The 25,247-nt window shown below is 45.3% G+C and overlaps 1 protein-coding gene across 5 annotated transcripts in view; it reads right to left on the bottom strand.

Annotated features, from left to right (window-relative positions):
* The window catches only part of SEMA5B (semaphorin 5B), a 278,518-nt gene that overhangs the window by 31,312 nt on the left and 221,959 nt on the right, over positions 1-25,247 (bottom strand). For all 5 annotated transcript variants that reach the window (XM_075431115.1, XM_075431116.1, XM_075431114.1 and 2 more), the window contains 5 exons: positions 13,102-13,219; positions 6,865-7,046; positions 3,635-3,778; positions 1,976-2,123; positions 387-612 (listed from right to left, as the gene is read on the bottom strand). In XM_075431115.1, the coding sequence (XP_075287230.1) occupies positions 387-612; positions 1,976-2,123; positions 3,635-3,778; positions 6,865-7,046; positions 13,102-13,219 (818 nt within the window). The remainder of the gene's footprint in view (positions 1-386; positions 613-1,975; positions 2,124-3,634; positions 3,779-6,864; positions 7,047-13,101; positions 13,220-25,247) is intronic.

Below are 25,247 nucleotides of genomic sequence, written 5' to 3'. Positions count from 1 at the left end.
GTGCCTTCAGAACACTGCCTTGCACCACAGCAGTACTGAAGGGAATAACCCCAGAGGCAGTGCACAAGGAGACCTCCAGAGAGAAAGAAGAGTAAAGACGCGCTGTCCTGTAGAATGGGTCTTCTCTTCTTCTCTACACCCTCATCACTTGTCTGTTCTCTTTGGGGCACCCTGGCAGTAGCAAGAACAAATCTATACACTGTTGTAATCACAGAGCTCACAACTGTGAGACACAGGGCTCTCTCCAGCCCTGCCATTCTGCAGTGACAGTAGTTGTGCCTGTCGAGATTTATGCAGATACAATCATGTTCCTGTTCTGGGAGGATCCCCCTTCCACCACCAGATCTAGGCTTGCCCCATGGTCCCTCAGAGCTGGCAAGACGTACAGTCAGTATCGCACACTGCTGAGCCATCATTGGGGCAGAATCGACTCTCGGTTTTCTTCCTCCCAAACTGCAGCTCGTGGGGATCGGACAGCTGGGCACGACATGTGTAGCGGAAGCGCTGCTCCTGACGGGCACCGTTCTGGGTGATGTTGACAGGCATCCAAGGGGTCCAGGGTGTGTTCCTGCGCACCTCCGGGCAGCTCTCTGGGTTGCACGTCTTATATTCCTGCCAAGAAGGAAAACCACTCTCTCCTTACTTATTAAACAGCAGCAGCCTCACTGACAGAGATTTATTTACACTCCAGAAAATAAGGGGGTACCCTATGGATCTAAAACAACCTCCATCTGCCTTATCTAACTTCACAGACACAAGCCAGTGCTGGGCACAGCACAAAATGTGGTGACTATGGAGGCAGTGGCAGTGCTTCAGGTAGGCCTCCAGAGTGAACTATTTTTGCTATTTTTATATATCCCTCAGGTCTGTGTTTCTTTGCTGACTCAAAGTCCTGAGGGGCTTCGAAAGCTCGGTACATTATGGGCAGTAGAATAATTCAGGCAATAGATAGTATTAACAGCAAACAACTTTTCTGCTGTGACCCTGAGATGCTGCTCTCAGATCAGCCTAGAGGAGCCCCATGAGGACAAAATGTCAGTAAGGTTTATTCCTTGAAAAGTTTATTGTTTTATTTTTAAGATGGATTTAGATTATCTATTTTTACAGCTATTTTTGATTGGTTGGCCTTTTGAACTCTCTAGAGAGGACTATGAACCATTTGCCATCCTTGGTGTAGAGATGAGCGTCCACTGAGTACAGACAACATTCTGGCCGTATGGGGATGGGGGGATTTGGGGTCTTTACAATTCTCACCACTAGTGGGAGGAATTCCAGTGACAAACATTGCGTTCTTGTTTAAAAATAAATAAACAAACCAGTCTTTTCTGGCAGAGGGAAAGAAATGTAATGCTTCAGGACTTTATGATTCTAGAGTAAATGCCAAACAGCTTGTGAACAGATGGGAGGTTCCAGATCAAATCTGCTTACACTGAAAGAAAACTCTCCATAAAACTAATTAAAACAGCTGCATGAAACAGCTGCCAGAATAGGAAATGGAAAATAAAGAGAAAAAACGGGTAGCCATTGCCTCACTGATGGGTTAACTAGGTGTTTGACCTCTCGTTTACTCAACTATGGCAATCTGACTAATTTCTGATGCATGTAGGGCCTCCTTGACTCAATGGGAGTGGGACTGAAGAAAAAAAAAATGTACAGTACTTTTAGGTAAAGAACTTCATACCTAGGCCTACAGAGGCATAAGGAAGTCCTCTGTATACATGTCTGTCCTTACCTTTACGTACACACACACACACTGACACACACACGCTTTCACGCCAACTTCACTGACTTCAGCAATCTGCCACCCCTCTGCTTCCCAGTTCATTTCAGCATCCTCTCCAGCAAAAGCTGAGGATAGCATTTTTCTTCTAGCTTAAGAAATAAAACCAAGATGGAGAGCGGAGCTAAATACCAAGTTCCTAGATGGCAGACGTCAATAGGTGCCCCTTTTGCAATGTCAATAAACAATACATACCACAGCACAGCCTGGACACGTATTTCCATTTTCACAGGACCTCTGCCTCGAATGAATCCCTCCGCCACAATTCACACTACATTTATTCCAAGGACCCCACGAAGACCAAAAAATTGGTAAGGGACATGGACTGTTCTCATTACAGAATCTGAAATAAGAAAGAGCATTGCTCAAAACACATCCATGTCAGCACATCAGAGGGACAAAACCGTGACGGCCGCAAGACTGCACACTGCATTTGGGCGCAATTCATGCACGCACCGAAAGCCAGCAGAAGGCTGACACAGCAGTCAGATTAGCAATATTCCTGTTCACAGCAGAGAACTGTACCCTTTGTACAGAACAGGGAGGGGTTAACCAGGCTGAGCTCACTGAGACTGTTGGAATAAATGGTCAAGATCAGGTTTTTGAAAGTGCTTTAAGCTCATAACTTTTATGCACTGAATTCACAAAAGAGCTCCTAAGCTGAAGCCCATGTGTCATAAAGAGAGACAGTAGACGGTAAATATTTTCAACGGGATGACTAGCGGGAGGTCAACTCCACAGTGATCTGCCACTAATGGCAGGTGCTAAACACTTCTCAATCTCCTCTTCCCACAATCTGGCCCTTACTGCTGTTTAGACCCTAAAAAAATAGCATTTGCAGCTGGAGTTGAACTAGATGCTCTATGCATCTAAAAGGAGGCCCAAAATTAATGCTACTTCATGTTCCCTTTTCAAAAGGTAACTTCAATTTTGTTCAGCTTTTTAAACAATATTGTTCTCAAATTGAATCACACAGGACTGCAATTGACTCAGATGTAGTCTTTAAAACCCAAAAAGGACCACTCTGAATGGCCACAAATCAAACCAAATATTAAAATATTCTGAATCAAGGAAGCTAAATGAATTGCCCTTTGTATTCTGAGAAATGCAGAGAGATCTGTCTTAAGTGACCACCCAAGGGACAAGCAACAGCCCACTGCCAAGCAGAGGTGGCCTTTAATGAAATGTCAAATCTGGAAACCAAATTGGGATGCCTTGAAGCATGTGTTTAATGAGGGGCCGGGCTTGAAGAAGCGTAATAGTGCAGATGGCTCTGTAGGTTCAAAAAGTATTGTCTTTTAGTGATTTTGCATGAAATTTGCTTAGTCTAGAGGGGAAAAAAAGATGTTTCTCTGACACCAAGCCCTGCAAAAACTCAACCCTGCATCTGCGAGTTAAGCTATATTTTGTCTCAAACTTCTTTTGGTGCATCAGCACAATTAACAGACTTCAGAATGGTGCAACTGGCAATGCAAGCTGCACATACTCAGGTGCCTCCTCCGGGACGGGTCAGAACAGTGTTACTGTATCTATAAACTCTGCACTGCTTACAGCAGTCACAGCTTCTCCCTTTGTTGCAGAGGTCAGCCCTCTGTTTGGGAGACGGGAATGCCTGTGAAGGTCTGAAGGGTCCTGCTTGAGAGGGGAGGCAGCTCTGAAGTCTCTGATGGCCACAGGCTCATTGAAAGAGATTGGCCATGCATGTGAGCAACTTCATCCCTCCCAGGCTCTGGAACTCCTTCAGCTTTGTGCATTAGGCCAAACGGCGTTCATCTGCACTCATGTTTAAGAGCCACCAGCTCCAGCTGCCAACATTACAACCACGGAAGACGCAGAGCTGTGAATATCTCTTACCTCTCTTCCCTGCTCTGTCCAACGCAGACCCGGCCCCCATACCGTGGAGCAGGGTTGCTGCAGGATCGCTGGCGGACCTGAAAGCCAATCCCGCAGGAGGTGCTACACGGGGCCCAGGAAGACCAGGGTGTCCAAGCGCCATTTCTAACAGAGGAGGTGACAGAGAACAGAGTATGGGTCTGCCCATGTCATGCTGTACTTAACAACACAACACATAAGGCACTGATGGGGGGATCCCTGAACTCATTGGAGAAGAGATTATTCATTTCAACCAGATTTTACATCAGCAGAGATCTAGAAAAGGGAGTTTCGAAAGTGCTTAGCATTGGCCTAACTTTCTTCCCATTGCATCATCTAAGGATGGGAAAGGAAGAGAATGAAGCCAGTGCTGAATGACTTAGAAAACGCCTCCCAGGATTTGCTATAACTCTCACTGGCTACTCCCCCGTTATCTCCCCCATGTCTCATAGTCCTGCTTTTCCGAGCCAACGGCTGATCCCAAAGTTGTATTCCCTGGACTATTTTGCACAAAGGGTGCAGGTTTTGAGGCTCACGAATGTCAGTTGTGCCAAAGGATGTAAAACACCCCACCCTCTGCTAATTCAGTAGGTACTGATGCTTTAAATCTCTTACAGCAATACTACCGCCAGCTCCCATGGTTTTATCACAGACCTCATAATATTTGGTGTTTTCCTAAAGCCTTCAGCTAAGTGGAAATCTCAAATTTCATTAAAAATAACAATAATTGCTTCTAGCTTTCATGGTCGCCTGCAGACATCACTGCAGTATAACCTTAAATCTGTAGAAACCAGAAGGCAATTAAGAGCTCAGAGGCAGGATCGAGTTTCACGGTTTAATGAGTGATCACATCTCTGCTAAGCAGCAGTAATTTAGCCTGAAGCAAATGTGATGTAAAACCCCTTGGTCCACCCCTCAGCGACAGAGGTGTTGGCGAACGCCCTGTGCCTTGCTCCGGCGACAGGCTGAGCACGTGCAGGCAGCCGGCTCCTGCGACGCTGCTGCCGCCATGCAGAAACTCCACCGCGCGCCTACACAGAAGTCAACATTTTCATCTTTAACATCTTGCATTTATTAAAGCTGCCCTTCCTCTGATTTGGCAGCACGACTGAACCTTGGAGCAGGAGAGGAGGAACTGTGTCTCATCTCTTCTCTGCTGCAGGTTTCATTGCGTATGGAGCCAGTGGCAACGCTCTGTCTCACAGAACTGCCTCATCTTGACACTTCACTGCCTTAAGCCAAAAAATCTCATTTGTTTTGGGTTGTGTTTTTTTTTTTTAATAAAGAAAACCCTTTCTAAAAAGTCTAGTCAAAAAACAACTCAGGTGCTCTCTGGTTCTTGAATGCTAAGCTCGAAAACAGATGTTAATTTTCAAAGCATTTACTGAACTAATAACACTGCTGGCAAGAAATATTTTCTGGCATAGCACCAATCAGGGCAGAGGAAGAAAGTTAAAACCCACATTGCCCTTCACACTTTTTGTATTTGTTATCAACTCTTGCCTGTTCTTGGCAGCTTTATTTCAGAACCGTGCTAGATGTTTCTCCCCTCCTCCTCTTGTTCTCCCATCCTTCTCCCTCCTTCCCTTCCCCTCTCCCACCCCAAACAAGGTCAAAGAACAAGAAACTCACTTATATAAAAATCCTACTACTCCATCTTATTCTGCCTTGTTTTAACACACTTACTACCTCCCCACTCCTTAACCCCCCAAAAATATTATATGTAAAATCATGAAAAGAAAATATCAAATGGAAGGTTGCTGTAATTGCAGCAAAAAAGGGAAAGCATTTTTTACTAAAAAATCCTCAAAAAGCCCCAAGTATCTCTATTTGTGTTTAAGTATTTTTAACAGAAATAAAAACACCTTCCATTTTCAGTCTCCATCTTTCTAACAGAACTCGTCTTTAAGCATCCTGCTCCCTCTTTGCAAAAAAAGAAATCTCAATGCCATATGAAGTCATTAAAGGAAATTTGAGGGCTGAGGCGGATGTAGGATGACCAGATGTCCCTATTTTTCAAACCATGCTGTTTTCCTATGTCTTAAGATTGAATAATCTATTTTTCATCCCCTTCTTAGAAGCTGTTCCTGGCTCTTTTGCCATCAGAGCGGTGCTGAGAAACCCATCCCACTGGCATGCTTTCCATTTGCCACCGACATAAAATGCCTCAGCCCACGGTGGCAGCCCAGGGGCAGGAATGACTGCACGCCTTTTGGGCAGCACAGCCCACAACTGGAAGGAGAGATACCAATTAAAATATGAGTATTGCAGAATTTTTGGTGCCAAGACCAGCGCTGATCTCCAGGGAGGAGTCAAGAGACAGCTGGCCTTAATGGAATGAACATTTATGGAGAAGATAAAGTAGATAAAAACTGTATTGACCCAATATTTACCAAAATATTGGCTGGCCCCACCCTGGTTAAATAGCGCTTACACTACTGCATCATCTTTCCTGGAGTCATGACATGATGTAGTCTGAGGGTGGTGGGGTGACATGGACACAAACACCATGGCTACGTTTGGGCACCCGACCGGGGGACATTTAGCTTCCATACTGCTCAAGCACGAGCCTCAGGCTTCCTAGGTAAGGCAGCACTTGGACACACGCTGAGGTCCATGCGTTGTTTAAGTGCTGTGCCCGGCAGGCACGCCTCCTAAGCGCCGCTCGCTGCCAGGCAATGATCTGTTGCCTTCACCCAGCCAGCGTGCTGCAGACTGTTCACAGACTGGCAGAACAAGGCAAACAAGCCTTGCTCGGAGCTAGGCTAGGCCTTGCCTTGACAAGCGCTGCTCTGAAAGAGCTGTGCTCACTTCTGGCAATGCAATCTCAGAATTCAAACTTTGAAAAACGACGAACTTACTGGATTTTTTTAGCTTATTGCTCTTCAGCTGGCTAACAACTACCTCTGCCTGACTCATCTCCTCCTGATGGGTCATTGCTCACTGCACAGCTGAGGGAAACTGAGGCACAGTGTAGGGAAGGTTAATGTGCACACTAATCTGGGGTTCTCATCTTCCAAGAGCCCTAGGTGAAGGCCCTTCTCCCAGAGCCTTTGGGCTCCTTCATTTTTCACTGACTTCAAGCTGGACCTCTCATACCTCAGTTTGCCTGGGATACAACCACATGGTCACAGAAACACAAGGAAGGAGCTAAGCTGTGGCCAGGCACAACTTTTGTTCCCTTCCTAAAGAGCACGAAGATGCTGAGGTACCTTGAGCAATTTGCGACCTCGATCCTGGCCCCTTCGCAGCCACGACCTCCACAGCGAGGACGAGGGCTGTCACATGAACGTGATCTACACATACAGGAGCCTGTGCTGTCCCCATCCGAATGCTCACACAGTTGCCATGGGGACCATGGCCCCAGTCGTCCATTTGTTGTCAGGTTTTTCACCTAATTTTAAAAGAAAAAAGGTCATTAATAGCAAGTTTGCATTTCTGGAGACAGCCCCACAATAGAGATGCCAAACAAAGCTGCCGGGGGGATTAGGATTCATCTTACATGGGAGCTGTCTGTGCTTGTGAGCACGGTTCACAACAGAGGGTTGTTTTCAGACAATGCTGCATCAATATTTACCCTCCAAATTCCACCCCACATACCTAACGTGTGTGCACAGGCACCCGAGCCGACCCAGCCCGCACCACCCCAGGCACAGGCATCCATCTGCCACGCTGCAAAACCACCGCGCCCCCTCGTCCCACACCGCACAGCTTCAGCCCGTCACGCGACACAACGGCCGGCGCTGATTGTCCCTGCTCCATTATGCTCCTGCCGCTGCACTGCCTGGGACTGTTCCTGCAGAATATTTTCCGAGTTAGCAGTCGCATAACCATAGTGACCAGCTGAGACCAGGGCCTCACTGAGTTTGGCCCTGTCAAACACGCAGTGAGAACTGGCTCCCTTTCTAAACAGAGCCGTAGCCTAAACGGCTAAGCTGGGTGGAGGACAGAAAGAGAAGGAGATGGTGGTGACTGGAATTAATGCTGAGGATCACACAGTGGGCTAAAGAGCAAGAATTCATCTCAAGGCAGTTTATAGACCAGACCACGCTGCTATCTCTTTCCTCTATCCTTGCTTCATGCCTGTACAGCCCTGAACAGGCTGGGGCTTGAGCTTCCGGAGCACTGTAATGCAGAAGTAAAAATACATGAGTTCTGGCAAAGGAAAAGCACGAGAAACGGATCTATTTCAGCCCATGACCAGTGAAGACCTTCCAGCAGACAGGGTGTCAGAGCTTGCTCCCCTGTGCCTTGTTTCAACCAGCGCTGCTAGGTGAGCCCTAAGCTGAGGGCCTGGGGAGGGAGCTGGCAGGGACCCCGCAGTGAGCCTGCCTTGAGACGGTGAGTGTTGCCTGCTCCTCCCAGGATCGCTCCCAGGCCACCGCTGCCGTCATGTGCCCACTCCACCGCTACTGCAAAACCCAGCAACTCCAGGACCATGCCTGGAAAGTTGCCCTGAACACCCCTGCCCTAGCTTCCCCTCTGCTCCCGACTTCAGGAACACGAAGCAGAAAGACACCCGAGCTGGCCCTGCCTAGGTACCGCTATCTCCTTGCTACAGCGCAGCACCGTGATGCTCTCCCCTGGCAGCAACCTCTGTCCTCCCCACCCCACGTCCCAAAGTGCAGGGTCTCGCAGTGGGGCAGCACCGATGGCGGTTGCTTGCAAGCCCCTCGTTCCCACCAATGTCACCCACAGGGTGGTGGGATGCTCAGCAGCTTTGGGCAAACTGCTGGCAAAGGCAATTCTGGGTTGGGCCTTGGTGTCACACACAACCAAGGGTGAAGAAAAGAAGAGGCTGGGGCCCTGGCCCCAAATCTGAGCCAGCTACTGCTGACAAACCCCACCATGCCTTGCTTCACTGTGCTCTGCAGTCAGCAGCATCAGTCCCCTGGGCCACCCCAGGGGGGAAATAATTTCTCCTGCTCTACAGACAAGGACACCAAGGCATGGAGAGGCTGCAAGCCCGCTCAGGAGCCATGCAGGGAGCCAGCCACAGCCATGGGAGCAGTGCTTTCAAACGCTCATCCTCTGAAACACGCGACTCTGCTTATTCTCCATCCCTGGCACTGTGTTATGCACCTCTGGTGGGATGTCATCTTCCCCTCTCACCCACCTACAGCAGCATCAGAACTATGCAGCAGCGGCATGGAAGTAATTTAGAACTGTTACTGTGCTCGTCAGGCTGCAGTCGGGGGGTTTCAAGCATCTGTTGCAAACCTTTGTTTGCAGTAGATTATCGCGTTGTGGTAAAAATTTGCTCTGGGCTGCAGGTTACAAGGCAAGATGCCCAGTGAAAAGAACACTTGAGTTTTCTTGTTGTTGTTGAATTTGTTGTTTTAAGCATGCACACAGTCAAACATCAATACAGTTGGGTTGCTAAAAGTCAGGGGGGAAAAAAAATCAAAATAACTACTTTGAGATATTTAATACTAGATTTTTATCTCTTTTTCCCTCCTGCCTTGCAAAAGTCATAATCTAAGTATTGGATCATTTCTATTCATTTTTGAGCCAGAAAGCCTTGCTGATTCCAGCAGGGAGTTATGTTCAGAAATCAATGTATGATATGGCCCGTGGCTTCAATACAAAAAAAAAAAAAAAGCTGACAAATAATTATTGGCTCATAAGTGATGCTGGGAAGCAACCCAAAGATTAAACAAACAAGCAGCCATAACCAAAATTCTGAGATTTATAAACATGTCACGTTGTGAGTGTGGGAAGTTTTTATACTGAAGAAATTACATACGGGTTATTATTCCATCTTTAAATTCATAAAAATATCTTCAAAAGAGCAAACTTGGAAAGTGGGATAAAAACCCATATGCACTGATCTTTTTCAGGAATATCTTTATATGGTAAATCCTTTGTAGCCAACACAGTGCCCATTAGACAGAGAGGACATCTTTAAAAACACGTGGTCAAATGCCCTTCTCTCACCTGACGATATTAGCAGTTCCAAAGTTCTTCTATTTTATAAACTGCCACACTCCCACTAAAGGCATCGCCTTTTCGTTTCTTCCTTATACCATTTATAGGCTCAAGTGCAGGATCTAAAACTTCTGACTGACCATTTGTACCCCCCACTATCAGGATATTTTCAATGTTTATTCTGATATTACAGATAAAGCCAGAAATATTGCTTATTCTTTCAATTCATCTATGCTTCCTCTTAGGATTCAGATGTCAACTGCTTATAACTTTGCCAAGTTTTAATTATTTCAGCTGGAAGTTTCCATGTTGGCTGTTTGGTAGAAGCTGAAAATTCTTGCAAAGTTTCAGTCAAAATATTTTAACCAGTTCTAAAATCAAATCTAGGGAGAACGTCAATAAGTAGCAACCTTCTCCTTGAAACAAGCTGGTGTTCAGAGCAGGGAACTGAACTTAATGTCCTTGTAACACCTTTTCACAATCCCCATGAAAAGCCATTCAAATCTGTCTAGGGTATAAAATCCTTGGGAGGTGGGGAGGAAAATTCTCAGTTTCCAGAGACTCACAGATTTCGATCCTGGCACCTGAAGTCTTCTCTGTGCACTGGGCATGCTTCAATGTGGGCCAGAGCAGGATTATCCCGGGCACTGCAGCTCTGAGTGGCTGAGCCCACATGAATTGAGAGCAGGGTACAAGTCTGCTAGACACCCGAAAAACGGAGTGGACAGATTAGCAAGAAAATGGGGTAGCATGGAGCAGATGCCAGAGGACTGAGATAGGGGTTTACACGACACACAGAGTGGGACTGGGATGAAATCCTGCGAGGAAGAGCATCATTTAGCTCAGGATAGGGAGGACTGTACACTCTATTGGGATACTCAGTTCCTGACTTGTCAGCCACCATCAACAGTGATCCCAGGAGCTTGGCCAATGGAGTTTGTTACCCAAATGTAAAGTTCCTTTCCTGCTGGTGCCTTGTGTTGGCATCAGTAAGGTATTATAAAGTACAATGTGGCTTTTTTCAGTTTTCCTGAAACCAAAAAGCACCTCCCTCCTTTCTCCCAAGCCTAAGAAGAAACAGCATGCAATCATGTATTCAGGACTCCCTGATATGACACATGCACATACAGGGAAAAAAAGAGCAGCATGTGCAATTTCTGTCCTGTCATTTCTTAATGTTAAAATATTTGACACTGCAACCTTAGCAATGAACCTTGAGGAAGTTCTGGGTGTTATCTGGTAATAACATAGATTAACCATTGCCCAGGGTACTATGTTAACTCTATACTATTAACCCTCTTTCTGAGGTCCCTTAATACTAAAGCTGGCAAGTGGAAATCTGTGGTACAATGTAGTGCTGTACAAAGATGTTCAGACTAGCTCTCAACAAGCATGTTTGCACTAGAGCAGCAGTCATGTTAGTGTTGTGGTTGACTCACATAAATGCCTGGCCCCTGTAGGGTGTAATTCAATAATATGCCAGTTCTGGCTTTAAAAGTTGCTGCATGCCAGTCTTTCAGTTGTGCCAGGACATCTGTTGTGGGCTAGGCTGCAGAAGAATTCACTGACATTATCTGGGTTAGGAAAAGTTTATTTGGGAGGGGTGCTTTTAATTACACCATGTCACACTTCAGTGTGATCTCACGCACAGCTGTACCAGCACAGCTGAGCGCCTGGTGCTCAGCCCAGGAAAGCGGGGTGAGAAAAGCCAGGACTTCTGAAGACAGTAACTCATCCAACTAAACTCCCAGACAGGCCTTTTTCAACAGTGAAATTTGGCATTGGGTCACTGGATTCTTCTACCTTTCCAGTGGTCATTTGCACTTGTTCTAGATTCTTGCCTCTGTTGACCTTCATCCTGTACTGAATACAAGAAAATACTCGAATATTGCTGATGCAGGTGCTTAAACGAGACATCCCACTCCACATCCCATTCCAGTGGTGAATTCATTCCAGCGACGGGCAGAGGAGAAAGAAAAAGAAAGTGCTTGCATGTGGATTTTAAACAGCTTGGCAGCCCAGGAGCCAAAGACCACAAGGCTGATGTATGCACCAGAATGAGAACACCTACACGGAAAATAATCTACAGTGGAAATGCTAAAACAAATGTAAAACTAGCACCCCAAGAGCAGCCAAAGCTCCTGAATATTCTGCACTGCATTTTTATGACCTTGAAACAATGATCTGGAGTAGCCTGTTCCCTGGTGTGCACCACAGCAGACGTTCTCAAACCAGAGGATTAACACCTCACACACCTATCAACAGACACAGGCATTAAGCAGGACGAGATAACAGCATGGGCAATCAAGAAGCACTGCATCCCAGTTCAACACAGGAGGGTTATAAACACACAAGCTTCTGAATCCAGCAGTGAAAAACTTAAGCCTGCCAAGCTGAGGATGGATTGAAGTAACGACTAATATTTCCTGGGAAAATATCTGAGAAGTAAGGAAGATAAGGGGAATAAACATCCCGGCACCTCCAGACAGAAATAGCATACTGAAGATACAACCCATCCAGTCCCCTCTCTCTATCTACTGGACTTAGCAGTATTAACATGCTAATTGGCGTTAGATAGTAACAATGGATATTAATGAGAATTTCTCCCCCCCTCACACACTATAATTTATTTAGTAACACTGGTTTTCCTCCCCAGCCACCTCACAGGTACAGTTCAAGCAGCAGGAATTAAATCTGGCCAGACGGCGTCTGGGGATCACAGCCAGGAACCAGGTATTGTCGTCAGAGGCCGGTGGGAGGGTGGGTGGAAGGGAGCCGGAGAGCCAACTCCAGCGGATTCAAGCAGGGACACTTTTTTTTTTTTTCTTTTAACTGCTGCATCTGATGGAGACCAGGGCAAGGAAAGAAGACCATCTCCTTGAAATACTGTGTATTTGGTCTTTGGTCTGCTAAAGCGAGGACAGAACCCACTACTCTCTTTCTCTGCATCCTTCTTTGGTGACACTCTGCCCTTCCCTTGTGCTCCCTAGTACGTACTGTGTCTTTTTGTTCCCTCTGCAAACTATTCATGCACATGCCCTGTTTCTCTGGTGCTTCCTAGAAGCCTTTTCCTGCCAGTGCAACACTTCTTCACCAGCACCATCTCCTGGGCCCAGCTCAGGGATCCAAGACAAAAATAAACTGGATGCTGCCTGAGGATGCCATACATCAGCTATTCCAATTTCCTCAACCCGTAGGGAAGCCATGGAAATGGTGCAGACAGTGGAGTAGCACTGAGAAAACTCAAGTTTCATCCGGGGCTTATATGGCTCTCAGCAGTAACCCAACAGCATGATCCAATCTTCTTCACTCAAGGCATGGGTGGGCATGAGGGGGGCCGAATGCTTGCTTTGGCATCCCCCTTTTGGAGCAAACAAATCCATTTGGGGTTTCCGCGCTCTAAACAAGAGACTGGGCACAGATGTTAGAGCGAATGTGTGCCACTGGGTTCGCCATGCTCTCCTAACAGCCAGTCCACATCAGGCTGCCCCACATAAAATATTTCCACTCCTTCCACTTACTGGGCACTCAGTAATATTTTGAGTCCAGAGGCTCATGTTGGAGCTGTCCTCGATGGTGGTGCATCGCTTCTGCTTGTTATCCCAGCCACAATAGGGGTCTCTGGCTCCTAGGCATTCCCTGCGTGCGCAAAGAGAAAAGATTAAAGCTCTTTAAGACTGTCTACTTCTAAAGACATGTATTCAAGTATAGTGCCTGTATATGACAGCTGTCAGCTGCGCCGAGGCTCAGCAGAAGAAACAATTTCTTCTAAGCGGAGGTTTACCTGCTTGGAAGGGGAGAACGGCTGAATAGAAGGGTGATAGGACACAAAGCAAATATCACTCATAGAAGCTGTAGATTAAAAATCAGTTCACTCCTCTCCAAGGCCTAGGGAAAGAAAATGACTTTACAAATTTTAGTCAAAGAACGCTTGTCATTGAGATATCTTTGCGCCCCCATGTAATCACTCAGCAGGCCAAATTTCACACAAAGCAACCTCTGTGAGTATGTTTTCTGACACTGTGTCCATCCAAAGGGGTTAGACAAGCAGAATTAGCGAATGGACCAGTAATAAAGGCTTTCTATTAGTCTTGGCATTTGCTGGAACAATGGTTTCATTTATAATCCCAACATCAAGATGTCAGTTTGGAAAAGTCACAGCAGAACATTATTTCTAAGCTTTTGGCTGCTTTGAACACAGCCGTATTCATTTTCCTCCTGAATCCATATTTACAGGCTAAGTGTGTGTTCCTAACATGGGAGTTGCTAAAGAAAAATAACTGGGGTTACTACTGCTGCTAAACAGAGAAGGTCAGTCACAGCATTAGTCTGCACTGATAAAATTCAGCTGTATTGGTTGTTCCCATGGGTTGCTTTCAAATTGTTAATTGTCATTAAGAAAACGTAACAGTACAAGGCACATCATACATCTTTTAGTGAAAGACAAAGAAGAGAGGACTGAACCTAAAAAGATTCGCAACATTATTTTTCCTTCCAATGATCCATTCTCTTCTGTCACACAAAAGGCTGATAGGATCTTTCCAAAAGTCCCAAATTATTTGAAAACTGCCAATTAGACAGCAGCAAGGGACCGATGGGAAAAATTCAGTTGAAGGGGCTAAATGGAAGAGTAATAAAATTTATTCTACTGGTAGGTATCAGTATGATAAATGAAACATCAAAAAAAAAAAAAAAAAGGAATCAAATGCAATGAGATGTGAACTGTTCCCTCCCAGAAATCTTTGAAATCCTATTAGCCAGTAATCAGCCACAAATGAAAAAGCAAGTCCCTTAAGCGCGGCTGAAAACACTCTATCAGCCTGCACTGACTCCACAGCGATTTGCCCCAACGCAGACCCTAGATTGTTTTGCTGTCTGGTACCCATTGCTTTGTATATACCTGTGTGTGTATATATATATATACACACTCAGAGACACGTGTATATATTTATATTTTGAGTTTCCAGTTTGCTCCTACATGGCAGCACCTATGATTCCTCTACTAAAGCTGTCACACAAAGAGTTGTAAGGAACATAACTTTATCTTTCATCCTTTAGGAAGGTAGTTACAAGGACTGTCTCTACTATGTTTTTCCTTCAGCAGGGAAAAAGGCAGAGATGATTTTGTCCCAGCCCCATGCAACAGAACATCAAATATTTGCCTAGAAAAGACTTGGGATCCTCGGTCCAAGGACACAGAAGGGGCACGTGCTGCTTTGCTCGTTATTCTGGCTAAGGACCCCCACCCTGCTGTTCTGGCAACCCACACCGCCGCCAGCCATGAAGAGGGGCTGCCGCCCCGTCCAGAGCTGCCTTTGCCGTCGACAGCCCCTCAGCAAGGGCAGCACCCAGTTGATTACTGAGCAGACCCTGGGGCAGGGCATCTGCCCACCCTCTCAGTAACTCGGCCCTTCAGGAGGAAATGAAGCAGTTTCTAGAGAGAAGAAGAAGAATGAGAGAAGCTACGGGGCGCGGGGGGGGGGGGGAGAAAAAAGCCCCTGCTTTTAGTTAGAGGGCCTTTTGGTCAGGCTTTCAGACCCTGACACCACACAGATGCTATTGTTTCCAGCTGCATGAAGCCATTTCTCTGGGTACCCAGTGAGCTGAGAGAGGTCATTGTCATTCGTAACAGGGAAGGCTGTTGCGAGCATCACCCTATTATGACACACATTTTCTCTGAATTTAATTTATAGGAAAACATGTGCTGCATAAATTCCGGAAATAATCTCCATATGTTCTGTGCTGCAGCCCTCAGCCGCTCGGCAGCCCGCAATATATCCCCGTTAGGCACTGACCACTTTGCTGGCACTATCATAATGTACGTCATGTAGCTAATGTGCTGCTCTTGGCCGAGAGAGGCGAGCGACAGATCCCTCGCGGTGCCCTCGATGAATCACAGCCCGCGGTCCCCTGCCGCCGCCACTGACCCCCGGCTGACAGGCCATGGGTAACCGAGCTGCAGAGCCGCCAGACGGCCGCGATGCTGGGCCCCGGCAAACGCCCGGCGCAGCGCTCGTTGGCAGGGAGCGACGGCCATACCGCGATGTCCCGGTGCTCTGCGTCCTGGGCGTTATGAATTCCCACCCAGCCCGGGCTCCGCTGGGCTGTCAAAATGCACGCTCTGTAATTTAGCAACCATCAAAGCTCGGGACTGCTCCCTGTCTGACGGCAAGCCCTCCAAACCATTTGAAATCTAAAAACAAAATAGCTATGCTGTCTGCCTCCCTTCAGAATTCGGAGCCCGCTCGGCTGCTTCAACTCTGGCGAGAAACCTATTATATCAGCTGACAGCGATACACTCCAGGGTGAGGAGGAATGTATTTACTTACACACAATTTGCTCCATTTTTTTTCCTTTTGTAAGCAGGAAAAGCATTACAATGTGCATTACTACAAGAGAACAACATTTCTGGCGAATACTCTTAAGTGAACACTTCAAAATCCACCCTAATTTATATCCTTACAATATCTTTAGAATACCTATCCCTATTTATGTCATTTAAAGATAAAGCCATGCCAGCAAACAAACACCAGAATACACGTACACATACATGCATGCACAGATCAACAGGCTTCAGAAATATGCTGTCATTCTTAAGTAGATCAGGCATCACGGTGTGGAAAATTTGAAGATATCACAGCATTTCCCCATGCTCAGAACACAAAATAAATTGAAATGTTTATGTTTAAATACCATTTCATATTATGATGCTGCTGAAAAGTCTTACACAGGACGGGGGACCCAATGTCTCGCAGGGCAGTATGTAAATACTGTGAAGTAAAATACAAAGGTGTTTACACGCTATAATGAAATTCTGATGTTTCAAAGGCGATGGGACTTCTGCCACTGGCTCTGTGGGGCCAGATTTCATACCATACATACAGGGAACACCACACTTAGGTCCCCTCAGTGGCAGGCTGGGAATGCCTCAAGGAACTAGCGAGGCACTGTCATCTCCCATCATAATTCACACAGGTAGAGGGAACCCGTTATCCCAGAAGACTACCTCAGCACAGCAGGTTACCACTGGCTATATTAATGCTAATGACTTAATTAATGAAATCCCACAAAGGGGGATGCTTGTGGAGGTAAGATGGACCATGATACCACATGGTCCGTGCCTCCAGTTCTCCTCTGGCCATTTACCAACCGTAGTGCATTCGGTGAGGACTCGGGAGAATACCTCTTGACAGATACCTAAGAGGTTGGATTTATTATGACAGGGCATTACTATCAATAGCGATTCACTTTAATTCATTGCCTCAAATAAATGTCTTATCTGAGGCATAAAGGCATACACTGAAAACACTCAATTGAAAAACAATTCCATTTGTATCTCCTATTCAAGGTATTTTTTTTCTCCGGTTCCTTATTCTCACTTACCAAGGTCATTTGCATGAAAATAAGATCTTATTCATAAGAGCTCACCTGCTGCCTGCTGTCTGGGAGCTGTAAGCCTCCCTGTTGTTGGCTGTTGCAATCATTTCTACAGCAGTGATCTGTGATAACACAAAGGACTAAGACTCTGCAAGTGGAGCACTATCCACAGCCCACTGAATTCAAGGGAAACTCTTACCTATGACTCAAAAGAGTTTTTATGGGGCCTTTGAAGCCTGGTGGTACTCAGCCTTCACTAACAGCATGTGCTGTAAAGAGGTTTCTGCTTCCAAGATGCTGCTCCTGCCCAAGGTCTCCTTCTTTGTAACAGCCTGAATGACGTCTTCTTTCCAAATTTTCATTAAAGCTTAAACGTCTGTAGTTAAAAAGTTGTTCATTCCCACTTTAATTTGCTCTGCGTCTAGATAACTTCATCTTTTGGTCATTTTTCCCTGAGAGTTAAAAAGCTTTAACGTGTGTAATAAATGGATCATCAAATCAATACAACCAGACCCAAGAGATTAGGCTTTGACAGACCAAAGGAAAGAAAGAATTACTAGAGCTTCTTCCCATTCTTACTACCAGACAGAAGACACAGAAACATGCCATTTTGTACCAAAAGCCACAAAACTGTCATTCGGAGCATTCACACTGAAGGACTCTGCACCTCTCATCTGCCAGGATATGCTTGCTCTCCCAGTTTTCATTCCCTCTCTTCATTTATGTCTTTCTCGCTCCTTTCTGATGAGTAAAAGCAAATATGAATGGAATGACAGGACGTGATCCCCAGCTGAGACAGGGCTCTAGACCCAAAGACTGAGAAGCTCCCTTCCCAAACTCTGTTTGCTCACAGAACCCTGCCACTGTGCCAGGAGAGGGTTCTGTATTTTTGCAGATGAGTGTGGAACCTGCAGCGAACATCACATTCGGCAGGGAGATATGGTCACTGTTGCAGCACCCAGTGCTTTAAACCCCCGCGGGCATCACTAGTTAGTTCATTAGAGAAACAGAAACAGCGGCACTATCAGCCGGTGTGGTGTGAACATTTACGAGCCCAATCCCGCAAGGCACCGAGCAACCTGTGTTCATCTGCTCTCAGCATCTCAGGGGCATGGGCAGCACAGGAGTCCACCTTGCTCTTTCGAGGGAATAAGACCTCAGAACTTCACACTGGTTTGTTGCACTCTTTCAGCAGTTAACTCCAAGACAACGGCCCCTTGCAAGCAATAAGGGGGTTTAGCTGCATTTGTTAGTCGCAAGCATGAGGCTGTGTTTGGCAGACAGGCATTTCCTGATGAGGTTAGCTTACTGGCCCATCGCTATCAACCTGCAGAGGGGATGAACTAAACAATAATCATATTAGCTTCCAGCCAACCAAATCATAATTACTGACAACCTCAATAGGCCGTGCAAGGAAGAGCGGACTTCTGTCTTCCCTAAAGCCAGATGGCATGAAAAGAAAAGAATAAGAATCAAAAGGATGTTTGTGGCTTAAGAAAATAAGATTAGAAAGGGGGAAAAAAGCACCAGACCTTCAAACAATCCCTCTAATTTTGATACCTTTAAAAATTCAAACTACAGAGATGAGTTAGTGATCTGTACAAATCCATTATCTTTCCCCACTGAGAAGAGAAGCCAAGTGGAACTGAGCTGCTTTAGTCAGACACTGGTCAAGTAGCAGCTTCATTTCTCAGCTGGTAAATACAATATATTCTGTGCCAGATGCTACTGCCCTTTCCTCAAGACAAGTAGCCATGAAATTCATAAGCAGTTAATGGGGTTATTTGGGGAGCAGGGCACTACTCAGGAAGAGCGTACTACAGCTCACAGGTCCCACCACTGTGAGGACTACAGTTGATGTTAACCCGGAGAGACGAGGTTTGGTATTTCAGCATTTGATATTGGATGCAGAGGCAGAGAAGCTGAAGTGTGTGTGTGTTGTGTGTGAGTGTAATTTATCACCCACACATGCTTAGCATCAGTGATTGCTGCTCTGCACATGATTACTTTTGAATGCATAAATTAAAGCCATGGTGTAAAACGACCTCTAAAACTGAAGCCCATTTATGAGCCAAACACATGTAACTATGTGAAAGAACACAGACAGGATTTTCAGAGGCAGTTTCACCTCATTTTCCTTTCCACATCAGGGACCGTGGCTTGCTAGTTTCCACCTCCTGCCCTACCATTTTCAATATCACTTTAATTGATTGTGGTTTATAGATTATGGCCTCACACAATCTACACAACAAACTATTCAATTTCTTACTTTCTGACATTCCATTCCATCATCTTTTAGCAACAGTGACTTCTTTATTGGATAGGTGTTTATTTTTATTTTTAAAGCTGTGAAATAAAATAACATTGCATTTATTCAAATATGAAGATTAATGCTATCCCAAGAAAAATTCTGATTAAATCTGGATTTATGTTTACCTCAGTAAAGCAGGTTATTAAAAAAAATGAATGTGTTGCTCTACAAATGCTATTAGAAACTCTTGTCACTGTGCCAAAAACCCCTGACCTCTAATAAAAACAGAAGTACAGAGAGCCTCTGACTACCAGTGATGGGATCAGTCATCCACAAGAAAACTCGGATACTATTAAAGCCCTAACTGAAAGGAATAGCCAGAAGGAATTCCTGAGTGTGGGGTGTGTTTGTCCGGATTGCGAAGCACAATCATTTCCTAGCCTCAGCAGGCTTTTGAGCCTTAAGAAAACATGCCCCCCAGGGCTGCCATATGGAAAGAGGCAGAGGGGACTCGACATCCTTTGGAAAGGCAGCTTGGGCAAATCAGTGCACTCGAGTGTTATTCCCCATCTCTGCCTGGTGTCAGTCAGTGTCTGGAGGCAGCTGTCAGATTAAGATGTGCTCTGCTCCTGCATTTCTGCTCTGTGGTTGCAGATCTGAGACTTCCGTGTGAACATGGCAAATTCCTGTAGTCTAGTGGCGTAGGTGGATACAGGAAAAAGCATGGTTTAGGCAAGAGCAAATCCACTGCAAGGGACACAGACAGGTGCTTTACATAGCCTTTGCAAGATGCTGATGACTTAAGAACACAAATTGTACTAAAATGGGAAGTTTGGAAGGCAAAGAAAACTGCAAAGGCAGAAAACTTTGAAAGAAATGTGAGTGATGATAAAGAAACTTGAAAACAGTCTACGGTTGTCACCCAGCTGCACAAAGTAATCCACATTCAAACAGCTCCTTTGTGAAAGTTGGATTTTGTTAAGCTCTGGGTAATTATTTTCTACTCAACAAGATGTAGATTCAACTAGACAGAGCCTTTACAGATAAACGTATGTTGAAAAAGGCAAATAAATACTAGACCACCTACTACACCCTGAGGATCTAACACACCTCTTGTCCAATGCAGGGTTATTTTAACATTGCATAAGGGGCAAAATGGTCCTGCCAACATATTCTGCATTCCTTTTTCCCATATAGTTATAAAAACACCACCCAAACAACGTCCATTCCACTTTTTAGCAAGTGACAACATCACTTAAGTACACGGATGTTCTTGAAATCCAGCCCTACCCCTTTGCAGACTGGAGTGTTCCCATAGATCTACAGTACTTAGGTATTTTGACATGTAAAACACACCAGGCACTACAACAGTTTGCTTTTCTACAACCTATACATATTTTATGTACTTACACGTACTTACATTTTCAACTTAAACCAACAATAACAAATTTGCTCTGGCTCCAGATACTTCCTCCTCCCCAAACACATAAAACAGCACATCTCCTAATAAAAAGTTAACGAGGCATCTGTAGCAATGTATTCATTTAGTATTAACATTGGACACATTCGTGTTTTACACTGCAAATGCTGACTGGAAGCTTGAGACATGAAGCAAGCCAGCCACGGCAGCGGTAAGGCTGCAGACTCTGCATCAGGAGCCATGTCGCTGAATATGACCACTGCCTAGAATACAAATCTATGACATAATAGCAGCAAATTGCAAGAACTGACAGATGCAATGGATATCTGCCCTGAGGCTTGCTGGTAGGTTCAGTTATTAATCTTGTTTGTATAACAATAGCATCAATGTCATCCTAACATTACATATTCCAAGAAAACTACCTTTTTTTCTGTCAGTCACCACTGTGTTGAAACTAATTTCACACAGCCCACCTAGCAGGCATCAGATGGTAATGACTTTTAGACCTCATTGATCTGACTTGGCCTAAAGCCAGCCTGCTTGAGGTAAAGGGATCCATACACCAAACTGTTCCTCATCTTGCGAGCTAGGTCACGCTGGCAGTACGCTTTAAAAAGAAGGAGCAAACAAAAACCCTCGGCACATTCAACCTCACCACTTTTTCCTCCATCCTGGCAAATCCAAAGCTCCCCAAAACAACTTGGCAACCTGATCATGATAGTGAGAAACAAAAAGCTGATTTTGCTTGGCTGTTTCTGAAGTGACCTTCATCTGTTTCAGCGGTTGTACAACCCCGGACTCCAGTCATTGCTAAATTCCCCTTCTGCCACAGTACCATTCACTCAGGGCCATTTACATGGCTTGGAGATAAAAGCAGGGGCCTAGAAGTGTACAGACAGCTTAAAATTAATGTAAAGCTTGCCACTGGTTTGAGCATTTAATAGAAATGGGAGAACCTGTAATAGTTCATCTTGTTTGGAGCAGAGCCCCTGCCCATCCTTTCATCCTCTCTCCTCTCTTTTCCAGCGATGCAAACACCGGCAATCTCAGCACAGGCTTATTCCTCAAATTCAGCCTCTTGCTGGTTCGCCTACTGGCACCACATTGCATTTCTCTCCTCACTGTTATTTGTGATTCCCTCATACTTAAATGCCATCTACAAAGTATGCTATTTTCTTTCTTCCGTGCCATTAAAGATAATGTCAAATAAGATGAAACTGAAAACCAATCTCTTTGGCATCTTACTGGAAACATGCTCCTGCTCACTACATTACTGCTTACCCTTGTCTTCTTTTTTTTTTCCTATTTCAGACACACATGGCCACATCCCCTTCTCAGATCGTGCAAATGAGGCTGTTCAACTGCTATCCTGAAATCCAGGTTTCTCAGACCTGTAGCATCCTCTCCAATCTTAAAGGTCCATATCCTGCAAATAGCATGGATGCACTTAACTTTACACACATAAGTAGCTACATTAAAGAAAATGAGAGTAATTGTCTGCTACGGCAGACGCAAACATATTTTCAGGATAGAGAAAATGGTATAATTTTGTACTTCTATTTAAAGAACACAGATCCATTTCATCTACCAAACTTCCTTCCTTCCAAGAGTTTTAGTGATCATGGTTCTGTTTGATGTCTTCCTTCTTTGTCAGTGGGAGTCTCGCCGTTTACCTAAATCCACCCGGAATGCCAAACCAGATGTTTAGTGATTTATTCTGATGTATTATTGGATACTGTGGATGACAGAAGATTGGGCTGAGCACTCTCCTTTTTGCCTATGAAGTCTTCCAAAGCTTTTCAGCATTATTGGTGCTACAATAATTAGCTAATTCCCTTAATTTTGGAGAGGTCATATCAGCCAAAGCAGATGGAAATTGATGATTAAGCTTTATCACAACATTTTTGTAGGCTGTTACCTTTCCTTTTTGCTTCTATTTTTAAAAGGATACTCAATGTGCTGGATATTATTTAAAACTCTCTGGGAGAAGATTTTCAAAACAAAATCTCGGCTGGATTTTCAAAAGCCTCAGCTCAGAAGAAGGGGCTAGATTTTCAAGGTCTTTGATGAACAATCTGGCCATCAACGTCGCCTCAGCGACCTGTTCCCTCACCTACCTTTCACCATTTTCTCTCCTGCACTTTTAACTGAACAATAGTTACTGCTATCGTCATTCTGATGAAGAGTTCAAAGATTTCCAGCCCATATTCAATTCAGTCTTTCCCTGAAACTGGGAAATTTTTAGATCTCTTCCCAGACTGTATTATTCCTCCAATTAAGTTCTCCAAGCGTTTCACTCCTGAAATCTGGTAATCCTGTAATTCTGGTTTCGTACTCCTAAGTTCAAGTGCTTCATTCCTTTGTTACAGAGGATTTTGCACCATATAAGGAGTAAAACAAAGAAGAAAATACCAATAACTACCAAGGCAATCCTCCATGTGATATCTCAAGCCCCTTAAAGTGTAGCGTGGACATGGTACAGTGACTGTGCTTGGAGCTCCAGTGTAGCGTGGACATGGTACAGTGACTGTGCTTGGAGCTCCAGTTTTGCACTTTGGAGAGAGAAAGCGGGCAGAAAACTCTCTGCTTCTTTACTGCGGCTGCTGACCCTTTTCTTCCAAAAACTCCCTGGAGCCATTTCAGGAGTTACTTACCTGTATGTTCTTAGTCGTCTGATCACTGGCCCAGAGCTATTTAGAGGTGAACTGTGTTTCTCGCACAGATCTCAGGTCAGCAAATAAGAGTACTTGTCAGCTGAGTCATTTCTGCTAGCTTTGCATTAAGCACCATGGCCGGAGGGGATGCACAGCAGAATTTACGCCAAGTAGGAGGGCAAAAGCTCAGCATCACTCAACAGGGAACTCCCTGCAACTGGGTCAAAAAAGCAGGCAGAGTTCAAATGAGAGCACATCACGGTTGCACGCAAGAGGATGTGGCTCTTGCCTTAGCCTCAGGAGCAGGAGTGTCTCCACTGGCATGAGGCTGACTGAGGTGGCACTCACACTACCTGGTGGGACACCCACACGTGAGCACAGCACGGCATGGAGACAACAGGCAAGAGAAACCATTCTCAGAACCACACTGTACACCCCAAAATTGCAACCTGCATCATGTGAACTGCAAATTTTATGCAAGAAACTGGAGGGAGGAAGGGGAAAGAATGAATATCAACATAAAATGCATTAAAATAAACTGCTCAGGACAGAGACAGTAGAAAAGGTAGGTGCTCAGGACACTCTCTGGTCTCATTATCTAACACATTGTCTTATCCTCATCTGAACATACAACAAAAAATGGCTACAAAATCACTACAAGGCCAGCCTCAGGGTTTCTGTCTGCTCAGACGCCCATGGCCCTGACGCTGCAAAGGGACAGTACAAAGAGATCACAAAGTGTTCCCTACAACAACCAGCTTCATTGTCCTACCTGTTTGACTGCAATTCCTAAATTGAATAATCTCACCCCACCCTTCGAAAAAATTACTAAGCTACCCCTACACATAGGCCCCACCTGAAAATAATGGTCCAGATAGCAAGTCCTCATCCCTCTAAAATTCAGATCCAGGATTTTGTTCAGACATATTCTAGAGATACGGTGGTGTCAGTGGTAATGATGTAGTTCTGGATCTCCAAATATCCCTCCCCAAAGCTTGGGGGAAACTTTAGGTAAAAATCCAAGTTCATTTGAAAATTGCAGGGAGGTTACAAAGATTTCAAAGCCATGCAAAATCCAGCAGCAAGCGTAGCCAAGCTAACACCCAGTGAAGCAGCCTCAAACCACACTGCACGTTCAAAGGACTTGTAGGTTTTGCTCGTGTTGGACATCTTCCTAATAGTCTCCAGCGAGAGTGGGGAACGGCAGTTCTGAAGCACAAGAAAACACACGCACAAGGCAAAGTCCCTGCAGCCAAGTCCAGCCTGTAAATTTGGGCAGCTGATATTACAGATGTCTTCCCGTTGCCCTATTGCTAAGACTGGCTGTTCTGAAAAGACAGATTGAGACAGGTCAGTGGGCACACACAAAACACTGCTCAGACACCTAGAAATATATTGGGTCAACGAACTCAATCAAGACATGAGGCTAAGTTACTGGTCACCATTTAAGAGATTAAATTGGTGCCGTGTCAATAAACAAACAGTAAAGGAGATGGCAGAAACCTTTTTCCCTTTCCACCTCTTCCCTTTGCTGCTGCTTTCTCCTCCAACCCATTTCTGAGCCTTGGTGCCAAGCCCCAAGGCTTTAAAGCAGCAAGGATAGCTGGAGGGGATGAATGCTGGCATCAATTTTCTCTCAACACATGATCACTCATCCCAGGGAGAAGGGAGAAGGCAGGGAGAAGGCAAGAGCTCTAAGTCAGCAATCAAGAACCCTCATCAGCCCCCAGCGTGTAAAAGGCTGCAAAGTTTCCTGATAACACGGGGCACAGCCAAAGAAAACAGTGTTGCGGTGTTCCTGCCTGGGAGGCACAAATTCTCCATCACCTCCAAGCTTCCTGAGACCCCATCAAAACGATTAGATTACAAAAACTGCTGAAACCAGAGCTTTTCAGGGAGACCAGTCAAGAAGTCACAGCACGACAAAAAAGTAAGCGGGGGATGTTGTAGGGGCGGGAGCCCTTC

This window comes from Opisthocomus hoazin, chromosome 9 (genome assembly GCF_030867145.1).
Source record: "Opisthocomus hoazin isolate bOpiHoa1 chromosome 9, bOpiHoa1.hap1, whole genome shotgun sequence".
Taxonomy (NCBI): domain Eukaryota; kingdom Metazoa; phylum Chordata; class Aves; order Opisthocomiformes; family Opisthocomidae; genus Opisthocomus; species Opisthocomus hoazin.
This window is presented reverse-complemented; position numbering and strand designations above follow the sequence as displayed.